This window comes from Hydra viridissima, unplaced genomic scaffold (assembly GCF_058129835.1).
Source record: "Hydra viridissima isolate aposymbiotic clone 2 unplaced genomic scaffold, HvirCarnegie_v1 scaffold_2, whole genome shotgun sequence".
In the NCBI taxonomy this organism is placed as follows: domain Eukaryota; kingdom Metazoa; phylum Cnidaria; class Hydrozoa; order Anthoathecata; family Hydridae; genus Hydra; species Hydra viridissima.
Window position 1 is genome coordinate 20,205,671 of NW_028324301.1, and position 19,223 is coordinate 20,224,893.

The 19,223-nt window shown below is 28.7% G+C and overlaps 2 protein-coding genes across 7 annotated transcripts; both read right to left on the reverse strand.

Moving 5' to 3' along the window:
• Positions 1–39: 39 nt before the first annotated feature.
• Positions 40–15,361, reverse strand: LOC145195531 (ADP-ribosyl cyclase/cyclic ADP-ribose hydrolase-like). 6 transcript variants are annotated; one of them, XM_090080518.1, is made up of 9 exons: positions 14,363–15,361; positions 14,225–14,289; positions 6,877–7,018; positions 6,475–6,557; positions 5,205–5,300; positions 4,017–4,106; positions 3,475–3,552; positions 2,124–2,189; positions 40–684 (listed from the first exon to the last, which is right to left on the reverse strand). In XM_090080518.1, exons 3-9 carry the CDS (start codon positions 6,907–6,909, stop codon positions 627–629), a joined length of 504 nt encoding a protein of 167 aa, XP_089936644.1. In that variant the 5' UTR covers positions 6,910–7,018; positions 14,225–14,289; positions 14,363–15,361; the 3' UTR covers positions 40–626. The 6 variants fall into 6 exon arrangements, with proteins under 6 accessions (XP_089936644.1, XP_089936639.1, XP_089936643.1 ...); XM_090080513.1 differs by lacking the exons at positions 14,225–14,289; positions 14,363–15,361 and adding exons at positions 10,006–10,094; positions 10,276–10,992; XM_090080515.1 differs by lacking the exons at positions 40–684; positions 14,225–14,289; positions 14,363–15,361 and adding exons at positions 890–1,000; positions 10,006–10,094; positions 10,276–10,992.
• A 1,597-nt stretch (positions 15,362–16,958) lies between these two features.
• LOC145195612 (tropomyosin-1-like) lies at positions 16,959–18,508 on the reverse strand. The gene is made up of 2 exons (XM_080073385.2): positions 18,261–18,508; positions 16,959–17,698 (listed from the first exon to the last, which is right to left on the reverse strand). Exons 1-2 carry the CDS (start codon positions 18,384–18,386, stop codon positions 17,096–17,098), a joined length of 729 nt encoding a protein of 242 aa, XP_079929511.2. The 5' UTR covers positions 18,387–18,508; the 3' UTR covers positions 16,959–17,095.
• Between the last annotated feature and the right edge of the window lie 715 nt (positions 18,509–19,223).

The window sequence follows — 19,223 nt, forward strand, 5'->3', positions numbered from 1 at the left end:
TGATGTAACAGCAAAACAATAAGGAAATACAACACAATGTTAAACATATCAATAAAACAGAAATTCTTAATGGTTATAACACAGCAACTAATAACAAATCCAGAAAGATTTTTTCAATGGGTAACACATTTTACTCAAGGATGTACAATATCCAGATTTTTGATCTATAAAAAATTTTTATTAACAAAATATGTTTTAATGTCAACATAAACATAATAAAAACAACAGTATTAAATTATTCAGCAAATAATTTTTTTTTTTTCCACTTTTTCTTAAAAATTACAATATCAATCTCTAAAAAATCAATAAAAATTTATAAACTCTTTGATTTATGTAAAAAAAAAATCTTAAAAAGTTTCTATTAGAGTATTTTCTAAATAAAATTTTCTAAACACAGCTAGAGAATTTTTAAAAAACTTAAAATAAAAATATATATATATTCATTTTACATAAAAATACAAAACATAAAATACAACTAAAAACTAAAATTTTTTAACTAAAAAATGATAATAGTTTAAATTTGATATTTCTACATGTAAGTAAATATTTAGTAAGAAAATTTTTTTAATAATTTTTGTAACAAAAGCAGGATCTTTCAAATTGAATTTAAGTAACATTCGTTAAAATCACACAAAAACTGCTGCAGACAAAATCACAGAAAGACCAATTAAAACGCTCTTCCATCTAAATATAAGTATTTTTAACTTCTATAATTTCTATACTTTTTATATTTTACTTAGTCTATTTACAATCTCTATAGTATTCTTGGTAAAAAAAAAAAAAAAAAAAAGCACAACTTATTCAGCTTTTTCTGAATAAAGAGTTGATAATAAAGATTTTCAGAAAACTCAAATTATGTTTAAAACAAAATTCAAACAAACGAGTTTATTTTAAATGATTATCTTTTTCTGGAAGATGATAAGTTAGTACATAATTAGCTATTACTTTGATGCTGGTAGGTTAATACAGCACAAGATAATTTACTATCACCATTTGATCGCTAAAAATTCATTACCAACAAAAGATTTTTCGCCTGTGTGATTTATTAATTGCATTTATGTTAGTAAATTGGAGAAAACTAAACCCATACTGCTGTAGTACCTTGTGGCATTCTGCTGCTTTGTGGTGAAAAATATAAAAAATGATATACAACCATTATGCCTTAAAATTTTTTGCAGCATTAAAACTTAAATGCTAAGTTTCAATGCAGGCTTTGGTATCACTTTTTTGAATACTTTTGAACTAATCACCAGCACTAAAAAAACTTAGTTTAAATTTAATAACATTTTTTAGGATTAAATGTTAGCTTACTTGAAGATTAAAAAATAATTTTATGTTTACAATTTCAAGTAAATTAACATTAAATCTGGAAAAATGCCATTAAATTTAACATAAATTCAATTTAACATAAATTAAAATTAACATAAACCTGGAAAAATGCCATTAAATTTAACATAAATTCTTTAAGGATTTGTCAAGTAATGTAGAACCATCACAATCTGTAAAATATGGTGAAATTTCTGTAAAATATGATGGATTCTACAGTTTTTGATTTCACATTAGAAAAATTCATATTAAAATTTTAATGCCTAAGATTTTTTTTTAAAAAATCGTAATGGTCACTAATATGTTTATAATTATGGGTAATTTTGGTGTAGCTTTTTCAGACTCTTTGAGTTTATCTTTAAGTTGGGCAGTATATGTTGGTTACTGGCAAACTGTTGCAATTTGTCTTTATTTGATGCTAGATATTTAACTTTAAATTTCTCTAAAAGTACAAACATTTTAAATTTCCAAAATACTTCAAATTGAATGTTTACTTATGGAGAAGAAATTGAAGTTGAATATGAAGAAGAAATTGAAGATGAATTTGAAGTAGAAATTGAAGATGAATTTGAAGAAGAAATTGAAAAGGAAATTGTGTTTGGCAATCCATTCACTTCCTTGGATTTCTTAGTTTTGCTAAAATCAACCAAATTAACCATGACATTCATATTTTCTGCTGCTTTTTCAAAGGCTCAATTGATCTTTTGAGAAAGAATCTAATCACATATTGGAATAATATGGGCTAAAAGCCACATTAATTTCATTTTTCTAATTCTTTCAAAGACTCAATCACATACTGATTTTTTAAATGAGATGCGTGACCAATCCAAACTGTAACTTCTTGACGGCTTCTGTCAGTTGTTCTAAAATTACACATATAAGGAACCATTGCTTTCATGTTTAATAATCCATATTCAAAAACTAGAAAAACATTTGAAAAAATGCACTTATTTTAAATTTCCTGTGGGATCCACCATATTTCAAATCAATACAACAGAAACTTTGAAAAACAATTCTTGAACATACAGATTTGTATGGATATCAAATATGGTTATAAACAAATTTTAAAAATCACAATCCGCACCCCCATCAGAAAAAATAAAATTTGAACTAGAGTTAAGTGTTGGTATCATTAAATAAAATACTATTTTGACTTTTTTAAGCAAGTCTTAGCTATTTGTTATTTGTTTTAAGACAAGATTTTATGATTTTATGATTTTCAAATTGTTGTGACTCCATTTGATCCCAATAAACGTTAAGAAAAAATACTTTAATTTTGAGAATTATGTCACAATAATGAGAATTAATGTGTGGTGAAGGAAGATTTTGCAAAGCAATCAGCCTTGATAAAATACATTCTTAAAAAAATTTTTTAAACTAAATTTTTAAAAATCTTTTTCTCTTAACACAATTTTCATGTGCAAGAAAACTTTTTAAAATTTCATGTGCAGGAAAGCTTTTTAAAATGTCAATTACATTCAGAATTGTGCATTTTCAAAACTCAGTGACAGAATTTAAAGCAGATTTTTGAAACTTTTGCAAATTTTGATAATTGATGTTAGTTCAAATTAGTATAATATATATATTAGATAATTATTTTCTTTAATTGGCAAAAAAAAAATAAAACATGTTTCATGACAAAACAAACATTCTCATAACTGGCAAACAAAATAAAGTTCATGATTTTTATGAACATAGGTTGTAATTAGTTACAAAAACAGTACTAATGACAAAAAAAAAATCATTTAAGTAATATAAAATAACACAGTGAATTGACAGTGACTTGCAATATTTATTTTTAAACTTGCAATTTGTTAATAAAAATAAATGAAATATGATTGAGAAATACAAACTTAAAAAAAAAAAAAGGTTAACACTCTTGATTTTGTGTGCAAACTAAATGAGTTAACATTTCTATTTATTGGAGATAAATACAGTAAACAGAATTATTTTAAATAGCTGTATGATGCAAATCTTTTTAAACTTTATTATGATATCATAAACAATTACTTTAATTATAAAATATACTTCTGATGTGTAGTATCTAAACAGTTTAAAAGTAGCTGATTTACTATTGGTAATTTGATAAAAAATAACCCATTTTAAAATGGTTTCTAATTTTGATTTATTTAAATTAAAAGAACTTACATAGGTCTGTCAGCATTTGATAATGCATTACACTCCCTTGCATGAGGATACTTTGCACACAATAAAAACAGCGTATCCCTAAAAAAATTATTAAGAGAAATTGAGGGTCGATTTAAAAGCTTTCCATTGTTAATTATAGACACTAACAAAGTTGATTTTAACTTTAGACAAGTAATAATGATATCACATTCTCCAATATTTTAAAAAAGTAGGCAGAAATTTCAAAGAACTTGGCCTCAAATCTTCTTTTGCTGAAAATTAGGTAAATTTCAATTTATTTGAAAAAGAAGGAGCTGAGACAGAGACTATCAAACAAACACAAAATTATAGCCTTCTTTTAAAATGTGTTTGTAACCTCAACATTTCATGGCTAAGGACATTAAAATAATCCACAGGAACAACTTATAGCTTTATTTATACACATAAACCATTATAAGCTAATTTTTTTTATTTTTAAATGACTCTCAAAAATATTCCAAAAAAATATTATTGACATTTGTCAACAAGAGAAAAAAAATAAATCAAAAATTTAAAAAAATTACCTTGGCTCATCCTTACATTCAACATTTCTAATTCCAAATTTTTTGGCATCTGAAACCAAATCAACCAGTGAACCTGTTCCACACTTTTCCCTTTATATAGAAAATATAAAAGCTATTTTAAAAATTATAAAAAATTGCTGCTTTTCAAAAACATTAGAATTGTTTTTTAAAAGTAAAAAGTTAGAATTGTATTTTTTTTTTAAATAACCAAACTTATAAACCAATATAAGAAGAAAAAACAAAAAAAAAAAATTATAAATCACTATAAAAATCTCTTTTAAAGTCATAAAGCTTTTATAATCATATTTATAAAATTTTTATAAAATGCACCGCAAAATTAACCGCAAAATTAGCGCACCACTTATAAATTCCGACTTATTTTGAAAAATGTGTATTTCCCGGATTTATCAATTACAAAGATGATGATAATGTTTATTGTTACATCTTTTGTAGGTTTTATTCCATTTCTCTTATTTAATTTTGAAATCATAGCAGCTTTTCATAAGTAGCAGGCTTTACTGTAATTAAACCTCATTTCTAAAACAAAAGTATGCATTGGTTTTAAATTGTTTTAAGAGTAGAAAAGATAACTGTAATTTGAGCTAAACATCTCATCGAATATTAAGTCATGATGAATGTGTTGTAATTGATAATTTGTCCAATGAAGGATTAACAAATTGCAAACTTGGTAGAAGATTTGGAATGTCTCATACAACAGTTGGTAGGGTTCTCCAAAGGCTTGTAGAGACCAATCATCACACTAGACAACTTGGTCAAGGCAGACCACGAGCTAGCAATGATGTGGAGGACCAATTTTTAATGCTTTGAACACTGAGAGAACAGCTCACTACTGCACGAAGTGTCCAAATAGAACTTGCTGAGGTTCATGGAACTGCTGTTAGTCAAGATACCATAAGAAGAAGACTTTGTGTTTTAAATTTACAACCTCAGGCAGCAGCTACTGGTCGGTCCCAGATTGCCTGTATACCACTGAAGAAACACACTGGCTTTTGCAAGGAGGCATATGAACTGGGAAATACATGATTGGGGACAGGTCTTATTTACAGATGAGTCAAGGTTTTGCCTTGTAAAAATCATTTTACTTTATTTTGTTAAACAAACAAAATGTATAAGTGGTACGTTAATTTTGCAGTTAAGTGTAAAGTTTAAAAAAACAAAATCACTTACTTTCGCTTAGCATCAAGATTAAAAATCACAAGAACTATTAAATGTACCACTTTCTTCTGTTTTCCAAGTGTGGGTAACTCTATTTTTCCAAAAAAACTAAAGGAAATTTAACATTTTTTAAAGTTTATTTTTTCATTGTTTTATGTTGAATTATTAGACCTTGAAAGTCAAAGTTCATTCATCTTATACATTAATATTATTCTATTTTTATCATAACAATTGTGGTTGTCATAGAAATAAGAGTATAATGATATTATTAGGTTTAGGAGAAATCCAGCTTTTTTCAACCCAAATAAGAAGGTAAACCAAGACTTAATTACCTGCTAATGAACTTTTTAATGAATTGCTGAAAATGATGTAATTGATTCACATCAAGTTTATTTTCATCATTTAATAAAACAATTATAGGGCTGTTTTCAAATTTATGGAAAATATATGTATAAATAAATGTTATTGACTCTTTCTTATGTTGTTCAGTGTTCAGATATTAATAACTTCTCTTGTCACAATATTATCTAAATAATAAAATAAGTTGATGCATACTTAAAAATACATTTTGGAGAAGAATACCTAAATTTAAATGAGGCATTACAAACCAGTTTATTTTGGCTTGAAATAGTCATTTCATTTGACCCATTATAAAAAGTGGGGATTTATGCCTACGAATATTCATATTAGCAAGATTCAAGTACATACCAATGCATTACAGCCAAAATCTGAAAACATTTCTCAAAACCAACAATAATTTTAGCTTTTTATATAAAAGAATTGGCTCAGTAAGATTACAAAATTATTACAAAAGAAATCTAGTTTGCTAAACTGAAACTACTTGAGAGGAAGTATATATTATCTTTAAAATAATACATACTATCTTAATGAATATTAACAAGTAAATGTCAATATAATGTTAAGGCTTTAAACTTAATAATATACTTTTATATAAATGGTAATATACTAAAAGCATTACAAATATAATAAGTAAAAGAATTTTACTTTATTGAGGCAAAGCATTTAGTTCAAAACCAGTATTGAACTGGCTTTGAATATTTTAAGAACTATAATCTACCTAATAAAAAAAAATATTTTTAAGCCCTAAAATACCAGTGTATATAGATGATACTATATACCATTAAAATAGTATATACTTTTAAGTTACTTTCATGGAAAAATAAGAGTACTATGATAATAGAGCTAAAATTACTATGAATAGTGTTTTAATCCACTTTTGTGGATTAAAGCTCTATTTTTTTTTAACAAACTTTGTTGTCACCTTCCTCTAAAATAGGCTGTGTTGTTGTCAGCACTTGTTCCATTTACCATCACATAAGCTGTCCCTTTTGCTTTTTCTGCAAACTATACGTAAAAAACAAAAAAAAACAAAAACACTTGAAAATGGAAAAAAAAATTTTTCACTTTTTTAATAAACTTATAAAATATAGAAATGAAAAGAAAATAATGAAACTTTATTTTGTGATTTTCTTTTCATTTTTATTACTCTGTGCAATTTTTAACACAAAATATTTTAGAGAAATGTTTCATGGGATATCCATACTAGTTTGACTTTTTTTGAGAAAAAAAACTCTAATTCTTTCCCACCAACTCACTTTTTGTTTTGTCTCTAATATTTACACACTAACAAACAATAATAAAAACAGAGAACATTTTTTCATACTGTTCTTGATGCAAGCGACCAGTAAGAATTCATCACAGCAGTACAATTTTTGTTACACTTGTCATAGTTTATTCCTTTGATACATTTTGTTCGAGGGTCTGGATATTTGCAACCACACCATGTTAAAAAATTTGCAAGATATCTGAAATCAATAGTTATAAATGATACTTAGCTTTGTAAGAGTATTTGACTTTAATATAATTGGATTATAAAATAAAATACTTAACACAAGAAAACCACTTGTGTTTGAACAACTTTTGGCTAATGTTCAGGCTTAAAAATGATAATCTATGATCTGAGATGAGTGTATCATATTCCAAAACTATTAATACTAATTTACTGCAATCCTGCAAAAAACATATAGGGCCTGTTGTCATTTATGGAAAATAACTTATCCAAAAATGAGCACTATAAAAATTTCAGTTTATTTTTACAGAAAAACTTTTATGAGCTTAAAAAGGATATTTAATTTACAAGTAACTATATCAACAAACTAAGTAATTATGAAGATTTGTAATTTTACTTAGCTAACTCAGTTTAATCACACTGTAGTGAAATAATTACATGGGTTTTTGAAGTTCAAGGAGTTAACTCACAAAGATGGTGCAAACTTTAAATTTTTTTCATACTCATACTGGTGTAAAATAGGAATGTTTTTTAATTAATTACAGTGATCGAAGCCTGGGAATGATGTTAACCAGAAAATTTTAGTTCCCCTTTTCCAAACATGGTTGAAATAATAAAAAAAAATTAAACTTTTTGTAGTATCTTAAATTAGAATAAAATTCATCAGGAAAATGTAAATATCATTAAAATGTTTAATTATCATTTAAAAATGGCAACATATTTCCTTGATCCTACTACATATTGATTGGAGAGTGACCTTGATGCTGTGTTTATTTTCCACTGATTTGATGACAAAATGGTATACATGGGCTTCAAATATATTTCAAGATTATTATAAGTTCTTTTTTTATTTCCACTAAGTGGATGAAGCTTCTTTGGAGCAACAATCTCAATAAACTTTGGATTGTCAGGGAGGTCAACAAGCAGGTGTATGCAGTTAAGATAAGATGCAGCTAAAAGCTTGGCTTTTTTTTGTTTGTTTTTTTTGTTTTTAAGTCTTTACTGGTAGCTTTGCAAGCGGTAACTGATGAACAGATACTAGTGCTCTGAGCTAACAAAGAGTTTGAAAATCCTGCATTTCTTCTTTGCTAGTGTTACACCAAGTGTAAGGATGTATTGATGCTCCACATTCAAATTCAAAAAAATATATTGGTCAATTTTATACCAAAAGTACAAAGTAATGTAAATTCTTTAGCTTAAAAAAGTGTGAATTTTCTCAAGATTCAAATGAGATTCAGCTGCATTTTCAACTAACCCAGTGACTATTTTTTGTCTCTATTTTCGTATTTTTTATTGCCTATTCCTTCCTCATGTTATTATCATTATTTTTTTTTACTTAACATTCTATCACTTTTAAAATATATAAACATATTTTTAAAAATCCACTTTTAGCATCAATTCCCACCTTTAGAAATCAATCCTTTGAAATTTTCTCTCCTTTATTACTGTGTCAACAAGTCCTTTAATGTTTTTACATCCCAATAATCATTTATAACCCCATCTTGTTCACCCAAATTCCCCTTACATTACTTTCAGATAATCTCTTTCCTTCCTGCTTTCCATGTTAAGAACTTTTGCTCCCTGTTTATTACTAAATCTGCAAGTGTTTAGATAATTTCTGAAACAGATTTTTTTTTTAACCTGGAAGAGTGCTTAAGAGCTTTTAGATTGTTTAATGACAAGTACTTTACCTTTAGCAAGCTTTACCTTGATTTTACCTTATTTTTCCTAACCTTATCCGAAACCTTATTTTTTCCATTACAGAAGCACCATTAGTTGTAGAGCAAACTTCATCAGTGGATTCAGCTTTGATTAAACAAACTCAATTTATTCTTAGTACTTTAAGACAATCATTTGATTTAAATGATCCTTTAATTCTTTTTTTAATTCAAGATTAACAAATTCTACATTGAAATGAAGATTTACATTCATAAATCTTCCACCATGTTTTGAATATTCATCTAAATCTATACTAAATTTGAATCCTTTTTTTTTTTTTTTTCATTTCAGGTATCTTAGCTTTGGCTTTTTTTCAAATATTTTCTTATAATAATTATAAGTTTTATGACACCTGTTTGAACTTTTAAGAGAAGGTAGCCTTTTTCTTAAACCAATTCATAAATTTGAGCAGATTTCTTTATTTCTTTTATAAGAAATCTATCTACAGAAATATTACATTAATAATAGAAATAAGCGTTATAGCACCTGTTAAGGGCATAAAGCTTATTATTATTACTGATACTGCTTTTGATTTCTTCAATATATAGTTTTTTAATGAAAAAAGTTGTTACCAATGAATCTTTCCAACATATTCAAAAAAAAATTTTTAATTATGAAAATTATACCTCAGAAATTCAATTTTCATCACAACTCACATGTCTGGACATTGCAATTCATTAATATAAATAATGAATAAAAATAAGCAACATTTGCAGAGGTTAACTTGTTAAAGCTGGAAAAAATCAAATCTTCTAAAGTTTTATAACACTTTAAACTAAACCAATAAAACAATTAACAGTTTCCACTAAAATTTCTAAAAAACATTTATTATTTTTTTGCTTTAAAGTCTTAATCCAAATCTAAAATTGGAAGAAATTAAAAAGGAACTTTGATAATTAATGGTGAAAGAAGGAAATTATTTATAAGCTTAAGATTATGGAGTAAACTTATAAATAAGTTTTATTGAGTTTAGAGGTGTACAATTGCAATTGTAATTCAACTCTGACAAAAACTGGTCTATAGTTATACCGGTTTATGATCTAACCCAGTTTTGTTTTACTATGTAGCATATTTTATGCATATTATCAATTTACTTTAACATAAATAATTTTCATGTTTAATGTTTAGCATGTTTAAATATCTAATAAGGTTTTTTAGCTTAAACTGCTGCTAATACTGTTAAGATTCTAGGACCTTCATGACAGCTCTTTGATGATATTTTCTGCATTGACTTTACAATACTATGTAATACACAATTTAACTCTATATATAATGTTAAAATACCCTGGAAAAGTGTCTTCTAGCGTGTAAACATCTTCATTTATGTGAGAATAATCATGAGCTATTTCTCTAGTACCTGACCAAAATAGAGCCTAAACACCATTTACAAATTATAGTTTAAAAATCTGTGTGTATGTGCAAAATATGCAAGGTACAATTCAAATAATACAAAGCATAATTCAATTTTATAAAGAGTAAAAGAATTGATTTTTTTTTAAATTTTACTTAATGTTTAATCTCATATAATTTAATTAAGATACTTGAAAAATATACCTGATCTGTTAAAGGAATATTTTTGGTAATAATTTTAAATAATTCTGAGTAACTGGTTTCATTGACCTCATTTTTACAAGAGTCTTTGTAGGAAAAGCTATTTATAAACAAATTCGTGACTTGATTGCAGTCCACTTCAATAGATAGAGCTGGGTTGCGATTTTGATCAGATAAAATTTGGTAACTTAAACAACGCCCAATAAGTAAGTCAGTGATGTTTGGTGTCGTACCATGGAAATTCGGATCGTAATTAAGAGCAGTCACACCACGAAAAACATAAAATATCATAAATATCAATAAGGTAATATTTTTCATGGTTAATAACCTTTAAAACAAACGAGTAAAAAAAGACCTTAATCCTTTATTCGCGCTACCTATTTTATGCCTAATTTATGTGGTATTCGAAGTCCCCCATGATGGAGGACGAATAAGCCCATAAGCTTAAATCCCATGGCACACTTTGTAAGAGGCTAGCAGTTATTTAATTTTAGGTGAAAAATGTAAAATGGCATACACACTGGTTCCTCATGATGCTGGTAATACGCACCGTTTTGGTATTTTCTGACAAAACATTAAAAATCCCGCTTTTCTCTAGTCGATAGTGAATTTTGAATGCTATTATTTTGTTTTTTGGTGATACGAACTTGTAAAGCTAATTATTAAAATGGTGACAATTGCTACGTCTTTAACAAACAGGATTTTGAAGATATTTTTAGATGATCGAAATCTTTATTTTGTTATACCAACCTTGTACCCAGTTTAACATTAGTTTTTATTACGGACAAACTGCTTGACACTAAACATTTTAAGTGTTAAGTATCCATTTAGAAAGTACTTTCTTTTGATCTGACTCTTGTGTAAAGTATTTAATATGTAGATAAAATGACTAACCCACAAAGTAAACAAAACTGCTGTTTTCAAACTGTTTTCAAAACAAACAAATTTTCTGTGGTGGTGCTCCATCCTTTAGCTCGTTTTTGAACATAGGAGGTATAAAAAAAACGTCCAGTGTTGTATACGCCTCTTTCACCACTCGTAATGCTTCGCACTCGGTGTTTACCTTTTAGAGCTAAGGTTTCGTTTCATAGATGGGCTGTATCACTTCATTGAAGCCATACCAACATCTTTGATAAAAAGATGATGTATTTAATTTTTCTCTGCAGTTCAAAATACTAATTGCATAAGTTCTATAGTGGTTATTTTAAATATACACAATTTAAAATTGAATATAAGGCCAACTATTTTTTTTTTCAGTATTAGGAGGTAAATTGCTGCAATTACCAAAACCTTTTCTTGATTCATTTGTAAACGTATTTGTATTTTCCTTGTGTCTTTTAAATATTGATTTAGGAACTTCATATTACACAGTATTCAAGCCAATCTCATTTTTATGATAGGCAGAAATAGGTTTCGGTCCATGAGTCTTGAATCAAAATCAAACGTGTATTTTAAAAGCTAAGTTTGTACAATTTATGAATTTAATCAAGGTACAAATTACGCAACAAGATAAATATATTTTAATTCTTAATAAAGAACCAGTCTTTGGATAAATACTGATTTTACACAAATGCACTGAAAAAAGGGTGTACCCAGGGCTGTTTAAAAATAATGATCAATCGAAGAATATATTTCTTTTTATAATATTTATTCAAAGAAAAAAAAAAGTTAAATAAAGTTACACTTTTACATCAGCAGTCAGAAAAATTATCCAATTTTAAGTCTTGCAAATCAACTTTTTCCATTGTCATTAAACAAGGTGCATTTAAACGACCATTTGACATTGAGGATCATATTAGAAATCATAAGACAAATTTTTCGAATTTTCTTCAAGAATCAAGAACTGCCTCGAGAAAATGGTCGTAATTTTCTTTTAGTGCTTGTGTAGAAAATATATTTGCTAACCGCCGCGCAATATTCAAGTTTTTTAGTAGTTTGTAACTGGCCTGTTTTTTACTGCCTCACTTACCGGGCTTAAACAAATTTTTTGCTCTTATTAGATGAAGCAGAACGTAATAGCGACAATAAGGATATGAAAAAAAGTCCAGTGTGGCCTTACAGTAACCAATAGCATTAACTTCAACGAAGTTAAGGGATGAGGGAAAGTCAATTTTAGGAATCTCATTTTTGAGTTTTACAAGCTTGTAACCTATTAAACCCAGCTTCTTTAATATTTTTGCCGCGGCGAGACACAAAATCTTGTTTTGCCATCAATACATCAAAACACTCGGGATCAGGAAATCCTCTGTAGTGTTAAAGTTGAGAATTGGGGAAGTTGACTAGCTTTGGTGTTAGGTTTGGATATTGAGTTAAGTTAGGTTAACAGGAAGGCGTAAAATATTTTTATAAGCAAAGGTTGCTTTCTAACGGGAGCCTTTTTAGAACCTATTTCTTAGCACCTACATAACTCTTTAAAAATTCTTATTTAACTTATATAAAACTCTTATTTAACTTAATTAAAAAGGCAAATCGTGTTTACAATTCCAACCAGATAATCAATACAGAAGTACAGGGTGCAGCACCAAAACTGAGACTCCCATTTGTTGTTATTTTTCACGAAAATGAATTTAATTTTCCGAGGTTTTTAAAACAATTTCAAACGCATTAAAAATTTCAAGAACAAAATCATATCAATAACAATCCACTAAAAAGCATTAGGAAGACAGGAATGAAGCTCAAGGTTCATGAGAGACTTTAAAATAGCTTTGGGCACACAACTATGTTTGTAGGAAGGTGCATCTCCTTTCAGAAGCCTCCAAATAGTCAAGGCTAGCTCGTGGAAAGAAAAAAATTCTCCTGAATGAAGAAGCTAAAATCCACAGTTCGAATTCTTTTTTGAGAATTGGACCGTTGACCAGTCTAAAAATCCCCGAAATGACAGGTTTATTGCATTCTGTCCTTCAAAGGTGCATTACATTTATACCACAAAACACTCAGCGTCAGCAATGATGCTTAGGGTTGTGGGCTCTGATGGTAAGCGAATGCCTCCTTACTGGTTCCCTCAGGATCTCAGAATTGGCCAGAATGAGCACTTGGAAGTTCTGAAAACTGTTGTGAAGCCATGGATTGATATTAGTTTTAAAAATATTGAATATGTATGGCAACAGGACTCAGCCCCTGGACACAAGACCAAGAAAACGCAGGCCAGTTGCAAAGAGAACTTCAAAAACTTTTGGTCAACTTTAATGTGGCCCCCAAACTCACCCGACCTGACATGGATTATGGGATCTGGGGCTTTGTTAAGAGAAAGGCTTGTGTTAAGCCTCACAGCAACGTGGCCAGCCTAAAGACATATGTTAAAAAGGAGTGGACGCTAATGTCTGAAGAATTTGTTAAGAACACCTGCGTGGCCTTCCGGACATGGCTTGTGAAGATGGTTGAGAATTATGGCGACTATATTGAAGTTTAAAATTGCTTTGGCATCAAAAAATATTGTTTCCAAAATTCTATTAATTTTTCTATGTTTTTATAAATTTTCCGTTTTTTCAAATTTAAAATAAATGTGAGTATCAGTATTGGTGCCGCACCCTGAGCAAAAGTTATTACACCTCGACAGCGCATTATTGAATGGCCTCTATGGCATTTATGATTTATTGTGGGTTACGAATTATTACGAAGAGAAATAATAAAACCTCATTAAAAATTGATTAATCTCGTCCATGTAATTATTAATGAAATAAATTTTTCATGAAATTTATTTTAATATTTAACTTATTTTCTTTAAGCCTTTTGTCTTTATTTTTATACATTCCGCATGGATTAAAATACAAAGACTTGTGTTCTGATATTGAATTATACCTAAGAATGAATATTATAGACCGTTCATCTTTAATGTCGCGTTTAAAAAAGCTCAAATTTTTGCGTTGAGTTTTGATGCATCAAATCTGGAAAAGTACTTCTGAATTTAAAATTCTATTAACGCGGATTATATTTGCAACGCAAAGTATCGTACCGTTTGGGTTGGCTGTTACATCCAAAATATCGTTTCGCTTTTGCTTGTTAGGTTCTTTTGCTTTGCTAAATAAAGGGTTAACAAGAAAATGTCGAAACGACTAACTGCGCGTTTACTCGAAAATAGCTATAGACGTACCTGTTACTTCTTTAAATTTGTATTCTTCTTTGACAATTTGAAATTCTAATTTTCATTCAAAAGAATCTTTATTCTTTTATATGCTTTCTTCAAAACTGTTTAGAATCATAGATGAAATTATTTAAATATCTATTTACTAAATAAAATTCCTTTACTTTATATCTTTAGTCAGTTAATTGGTAAAATAATTTTTCAACTGATTTCATTAAAAGTCGGGTAGAATTTCCACAAGCGACATTTTCCGTAACCAACAACTGATTTGAATTTCTGCAAGTTCATTTTAGGTAAGGCTATTTCTCCTTCTCTTTCTATTTTTTTTTTTTTTTTTTTTTTCACCTTTTATAGCCATTCAAATCTCGTCAATCATTCTTTTCTATCTTAGTTTTCATATCTTTATATCATTTATTCAGTGGGTAAATGTCTGTTTAGTTCTGTAGAAAATATGGATAGGGATTCTTAATTGGGATCACGTATCTTATAAAAGCTGTAACTATTTGAAGAGTTTCAGACTGCAACATACTTGTTGCGATATAATTATGGATGAATGAGCATATGTGATTTATTCTCCGTTTAGTTTTGTGTTCATGATTCTGCGTGAGAAACTTCTGGATACGATTCGTTCGCCTTTGAAAATTTTTTTAGCTTTTCGAAATTCTTTAACGATTGTTTTTTCTGTCGGCTCCCATATCTTTTTATCATTAATTTAATGCAAAAAAGTCTATTCGGCTTTAGTGTAAATCGAAATGAAGACATCTCAATCGTTTTATAGATAATCTGTCTTGAATTGTCTTGACTATTTCATTAGTTTTCAGTTTTTACACACTTGCTGCAATGTAGTTAAGGGCTTGCGTGATGTATTCTCGATATATTTTGTAAATTGGTGACTGCAATTTTTTTGTTTTAACATTGGAATTTTTAGGAGTAGTATTTTTGATTGCGGCTCCTTTTCTGCGCAACACTTTTTTTTAAAGCGATACTTTTTCTCATAGGAATTTCTTTTTTCCTCTACAAGAAAAGAATTCTTAGTAATTAAATCGCTCCTTTATTTAAAACGCCTTAATGTAAAGGTGCAATTATAGATTAAACGCTTAGATGAAAAAACGTTTTGCAAATAAGAATGGTTGATCAAATGCTTAAATTTCAAAACAGCTTTATTACTTATGTTAATAGTATGCGCGCGCGTAAGTGTATCATTAAAGTACATATTATTGAACCCCTCATTATTTACACGGAACAAAATATTAGTTATATCTATAAGAAACAAACTTTAAAAATGAGAAAAACTTAGCATGATTGGAACTTTTAAGGCTAGTGTATAACATTAACTTATAGTACGCATCGTTTAGGAAAGGGTGGGAGAACTGAGTCGGGGAAAAACTAGGATACTCGGGTAATTGCTGTTTTTTTCAGCCAATCAAAATTGGTTTTAATTACATGTTTAAAGAGAAAATCAAGAGCTGCAGAAAATGGTTATTAATATTTTAATAGACTGAAAAAATGAACAGCTCCATGAGGTGTCCCGATTCTCACTGCCTCAGTTTTTCCTAGCCTCCCTTATATTACCATGATGAATGATTCAGATAAGGAATTTTCAAATATGCCAATTAAACTTATGAAAAAGTTATTTTCACAAGGAATTTATAAGTATTTAAATAAAACAATAAGCCGTTTAAATAAATCTAACAAAAGTATTCATAAAAGTTCCAAAAAGAAAAAGAAATTGTCTCGTACCAATATCTGAGCTTTTAAAGCTTTCAAAAACGGCTGATAGCTTTGTGAAGGCACAATACAGATAGCTCAGGCAATTGTTATCTATCATTGTTGATCTTAACCATGTTTTAATTCCATAAAATGTATTAAATAATTCTGTTGAGAATTACTTATTTCTCTTAAACGAGGAAGACAAATGGCCTTTCCTTGCATTAATATGCAGACGCCCATTGTAAAAGGCGTATAGTATTTGGGCTATTGGAGATCTTTCTCTAATAATATTTTTTGTAGTTCGAGCTGATTTCAAGTGTATTTGAAGTTATAATAGATTGAACTGGAATGGATTAACAAATCAATTATAGGGTTTTGATTCTGTAGAAGAATTTCATTCATTAACTAATTTCCCCGGGTTCCTAAACGATTTCTCAAAATTTCAATCGCTGAAATTTCTATAACTTCCTTTAATTCTTTTCTTAACTTCTGTACATTTCTCTTTATCAATCCATCTATACTTTCAGAGAATAATCCTTCTTATTTATTGTAAGCTAATAAAAGTGGTCATAGTTTCAGGTTGTAAATTGTCCAAATAGTGAATGTAATTGTTGTATTATTTAATGGCAGACTTTAAATCTTTATTAGGCAATGTCTAGTGACTAATCCTGTTTCGCTAGCCTAATACGTCATAACACAAGGTTTAAAATTTTTGAAATGTTTCGCTGCTGAGCTGTTTAATGCCTTCATAGGTCATATTTTTTGATCCATTAAGTATTTTTACAATTGATTTCATGAGGGGGATTAATACATGCAACTTAATTAAACTGCGTAATATTTTTATGCCTGTAAATTTTATATTTTTTATGGAATAGGTGATACTAATATCCACTCCTCCTTGCGAAGATTTTTTTTACTAAATAAAATAATACACAGTAAATAAGTCTCGCAAAAATACTATTTACAGATTCTATGAAAATTAAGTCTTAATAATAGAAAAGGGATAAAAATGGAATAAAACCGCGATAGAATTTACATCTCGTTGATATGAGCGCATAAAGCGTCAAATTCCGTTTTGGTTTGGTTATACTTGTCTTTTTCGATCTGTAGTTCTTCGTCCAACTCTTCTTGACGTCGTTCGAGTTCTTTGGCCCTTTCTTCAAATTCCGCTGCTTTAGATTCCATATCCTGGTATTTAGCTTCCATTTCTGAAATTTTTGTATCTCCGCTTTCTGTTCTTACAGAAGCTTGACCTTCGTTAATTTCCATGCTTCTAAGCGTATTTCCCACTTGTGTCACTTCAACTTCAAGTGTCTTTACTCGTGAGTCGGCAATTTCGCATCTTTCTTCTTCTTGGTCAAGTCTCTCTTCTCCTTCGGCCAAGATTTGTGTAAGATCAGTATACTTTTCGACTACCTCGTTGTTAAGTTCGGTCAATTCGTCTAACTCGGCTTGAAGACGACTTATACGGCCACCATCAGACTTTCCTCGGTTTTCAAGGATTCTTCGCGCTTGATCGTGTTCTTCGTGAAGTTTTTCTGCTTCTGCAAGTTTTTCCTGAAGATTAGTCAATCTTGATTCAGCTGCATCAAGCTCGTCCTCTAGATCTGAAAGTTGCTTTGTTAGTTCAACTACCTATATTAAAAGTGAAGAGTTGATAAATTCTGCGGTTTTCCATTTAACAACCGAATTTTAATAAGGCACAAAAAGAAAAAAAAAGAAAAAAAAAAAAATTTTTTTAAAAATCATCCGGCAACTTTGAAGTGTGCATTTTTACAATTTCATGAATATTTTATTTATTATGCATTTGACAGTTGCTGTAAAATCTTTTATATGTAAGAATCTATTATTGACTTTTATCTCAAAAGAATATTTAATTTTGCAAAATCAAAACAATATTTAAAAAGAAAACAAGAAATGAGGAAGTTTCTAATCTAATCAAATTTAAATTTACAAGCAAAAATATAAAAACATTTGATTTTAAAGCACTTTTGTCATTTGCAGTATTTAAAGATATTACACTTGAAAAAAAAATCTTCTTTTATATTTCTTAGGACTAGTTATACACGCCGATTAAAATAAGCTTTGCATCTTTCTTTCATACGTACAACGCCTTTTGCACGTTGTTCATAGGAAAGACAAACATAACCTATAAAAACTCATAACTTTACTTCTGCTATTTAATTCTAAAACTTACGAGTTCTTCTGCTTGGTCTGCTTTCTCGTTGGTATGTTTTAGTTCTTCTTCTGCATCGCTTGCTGCTTTTTCAGCCTCCTCAAGTTTGGCCTTGAGGGTGGCCATCTTATTTCGAACGGCTTGCATGTTGACGAAAAGTTGTTTACTAGCAAACAGTTGGAAAATAACTAGAGCTTGCGATTCAGTGTTACCTAAATCTATTTCAATTGGGATGGGCAACCGGGATGGTGGGTTTATTTTGTTTTAAAAGAGTGAATTATTATTTTGTTAGTACTTTAAGAGTATCAGGGGGTAAAGGTTGTAATCGAAAGAACTATATTTTCTATATCTTTACCCCCGTGAATAAAAGGAACCGTCCTTGTTTACAGAAAAGCATTATTATGATCTAACCAATCAGGACAACTCTCTAGACAGCCCGTGGTTTAAATGTTTAGTAAAGAAATGAACTTCTTTACAAGAATACATTTGAAAATAAATCTATTTGTAACTAAGTTGCCAAAGTTTTTTTTGAACTTATATATTATCATTTGATTAACTGAAAAGTAGAAAGTCTGAACTGCAGTTAAATTTTTGCTAAGTAATTTGTTTGATTTTTAACCCCCCATGATTATCTATTCTTTATTTTTACGGTCACACTTTAAAAAGACTGTAAACAATGTTCTGGACAGTGGCAAAATATGATGTCAATAAATCAAAACTAAGTACAAAGTTCCTTACAAAAAAAAGGAGTTATCACAAGGTTTAGTTAAAATGAGCTGAAAACTTTTTTAAAAATCAAGTGTCTTAGAATTTATGACAATCGCGCATTGAAAATAAGAGAACTTTGTGAAATTAATAAATTTTAATGAAAATAGTTTGTCAAGTTGCTATGCACATTTTACAATTAGAAATCATCAAATAATAGCTAAAGTTTAACAAAATGCTAAGATATTCCATATAGAGTAAATGCAGATAGTGTTTCGT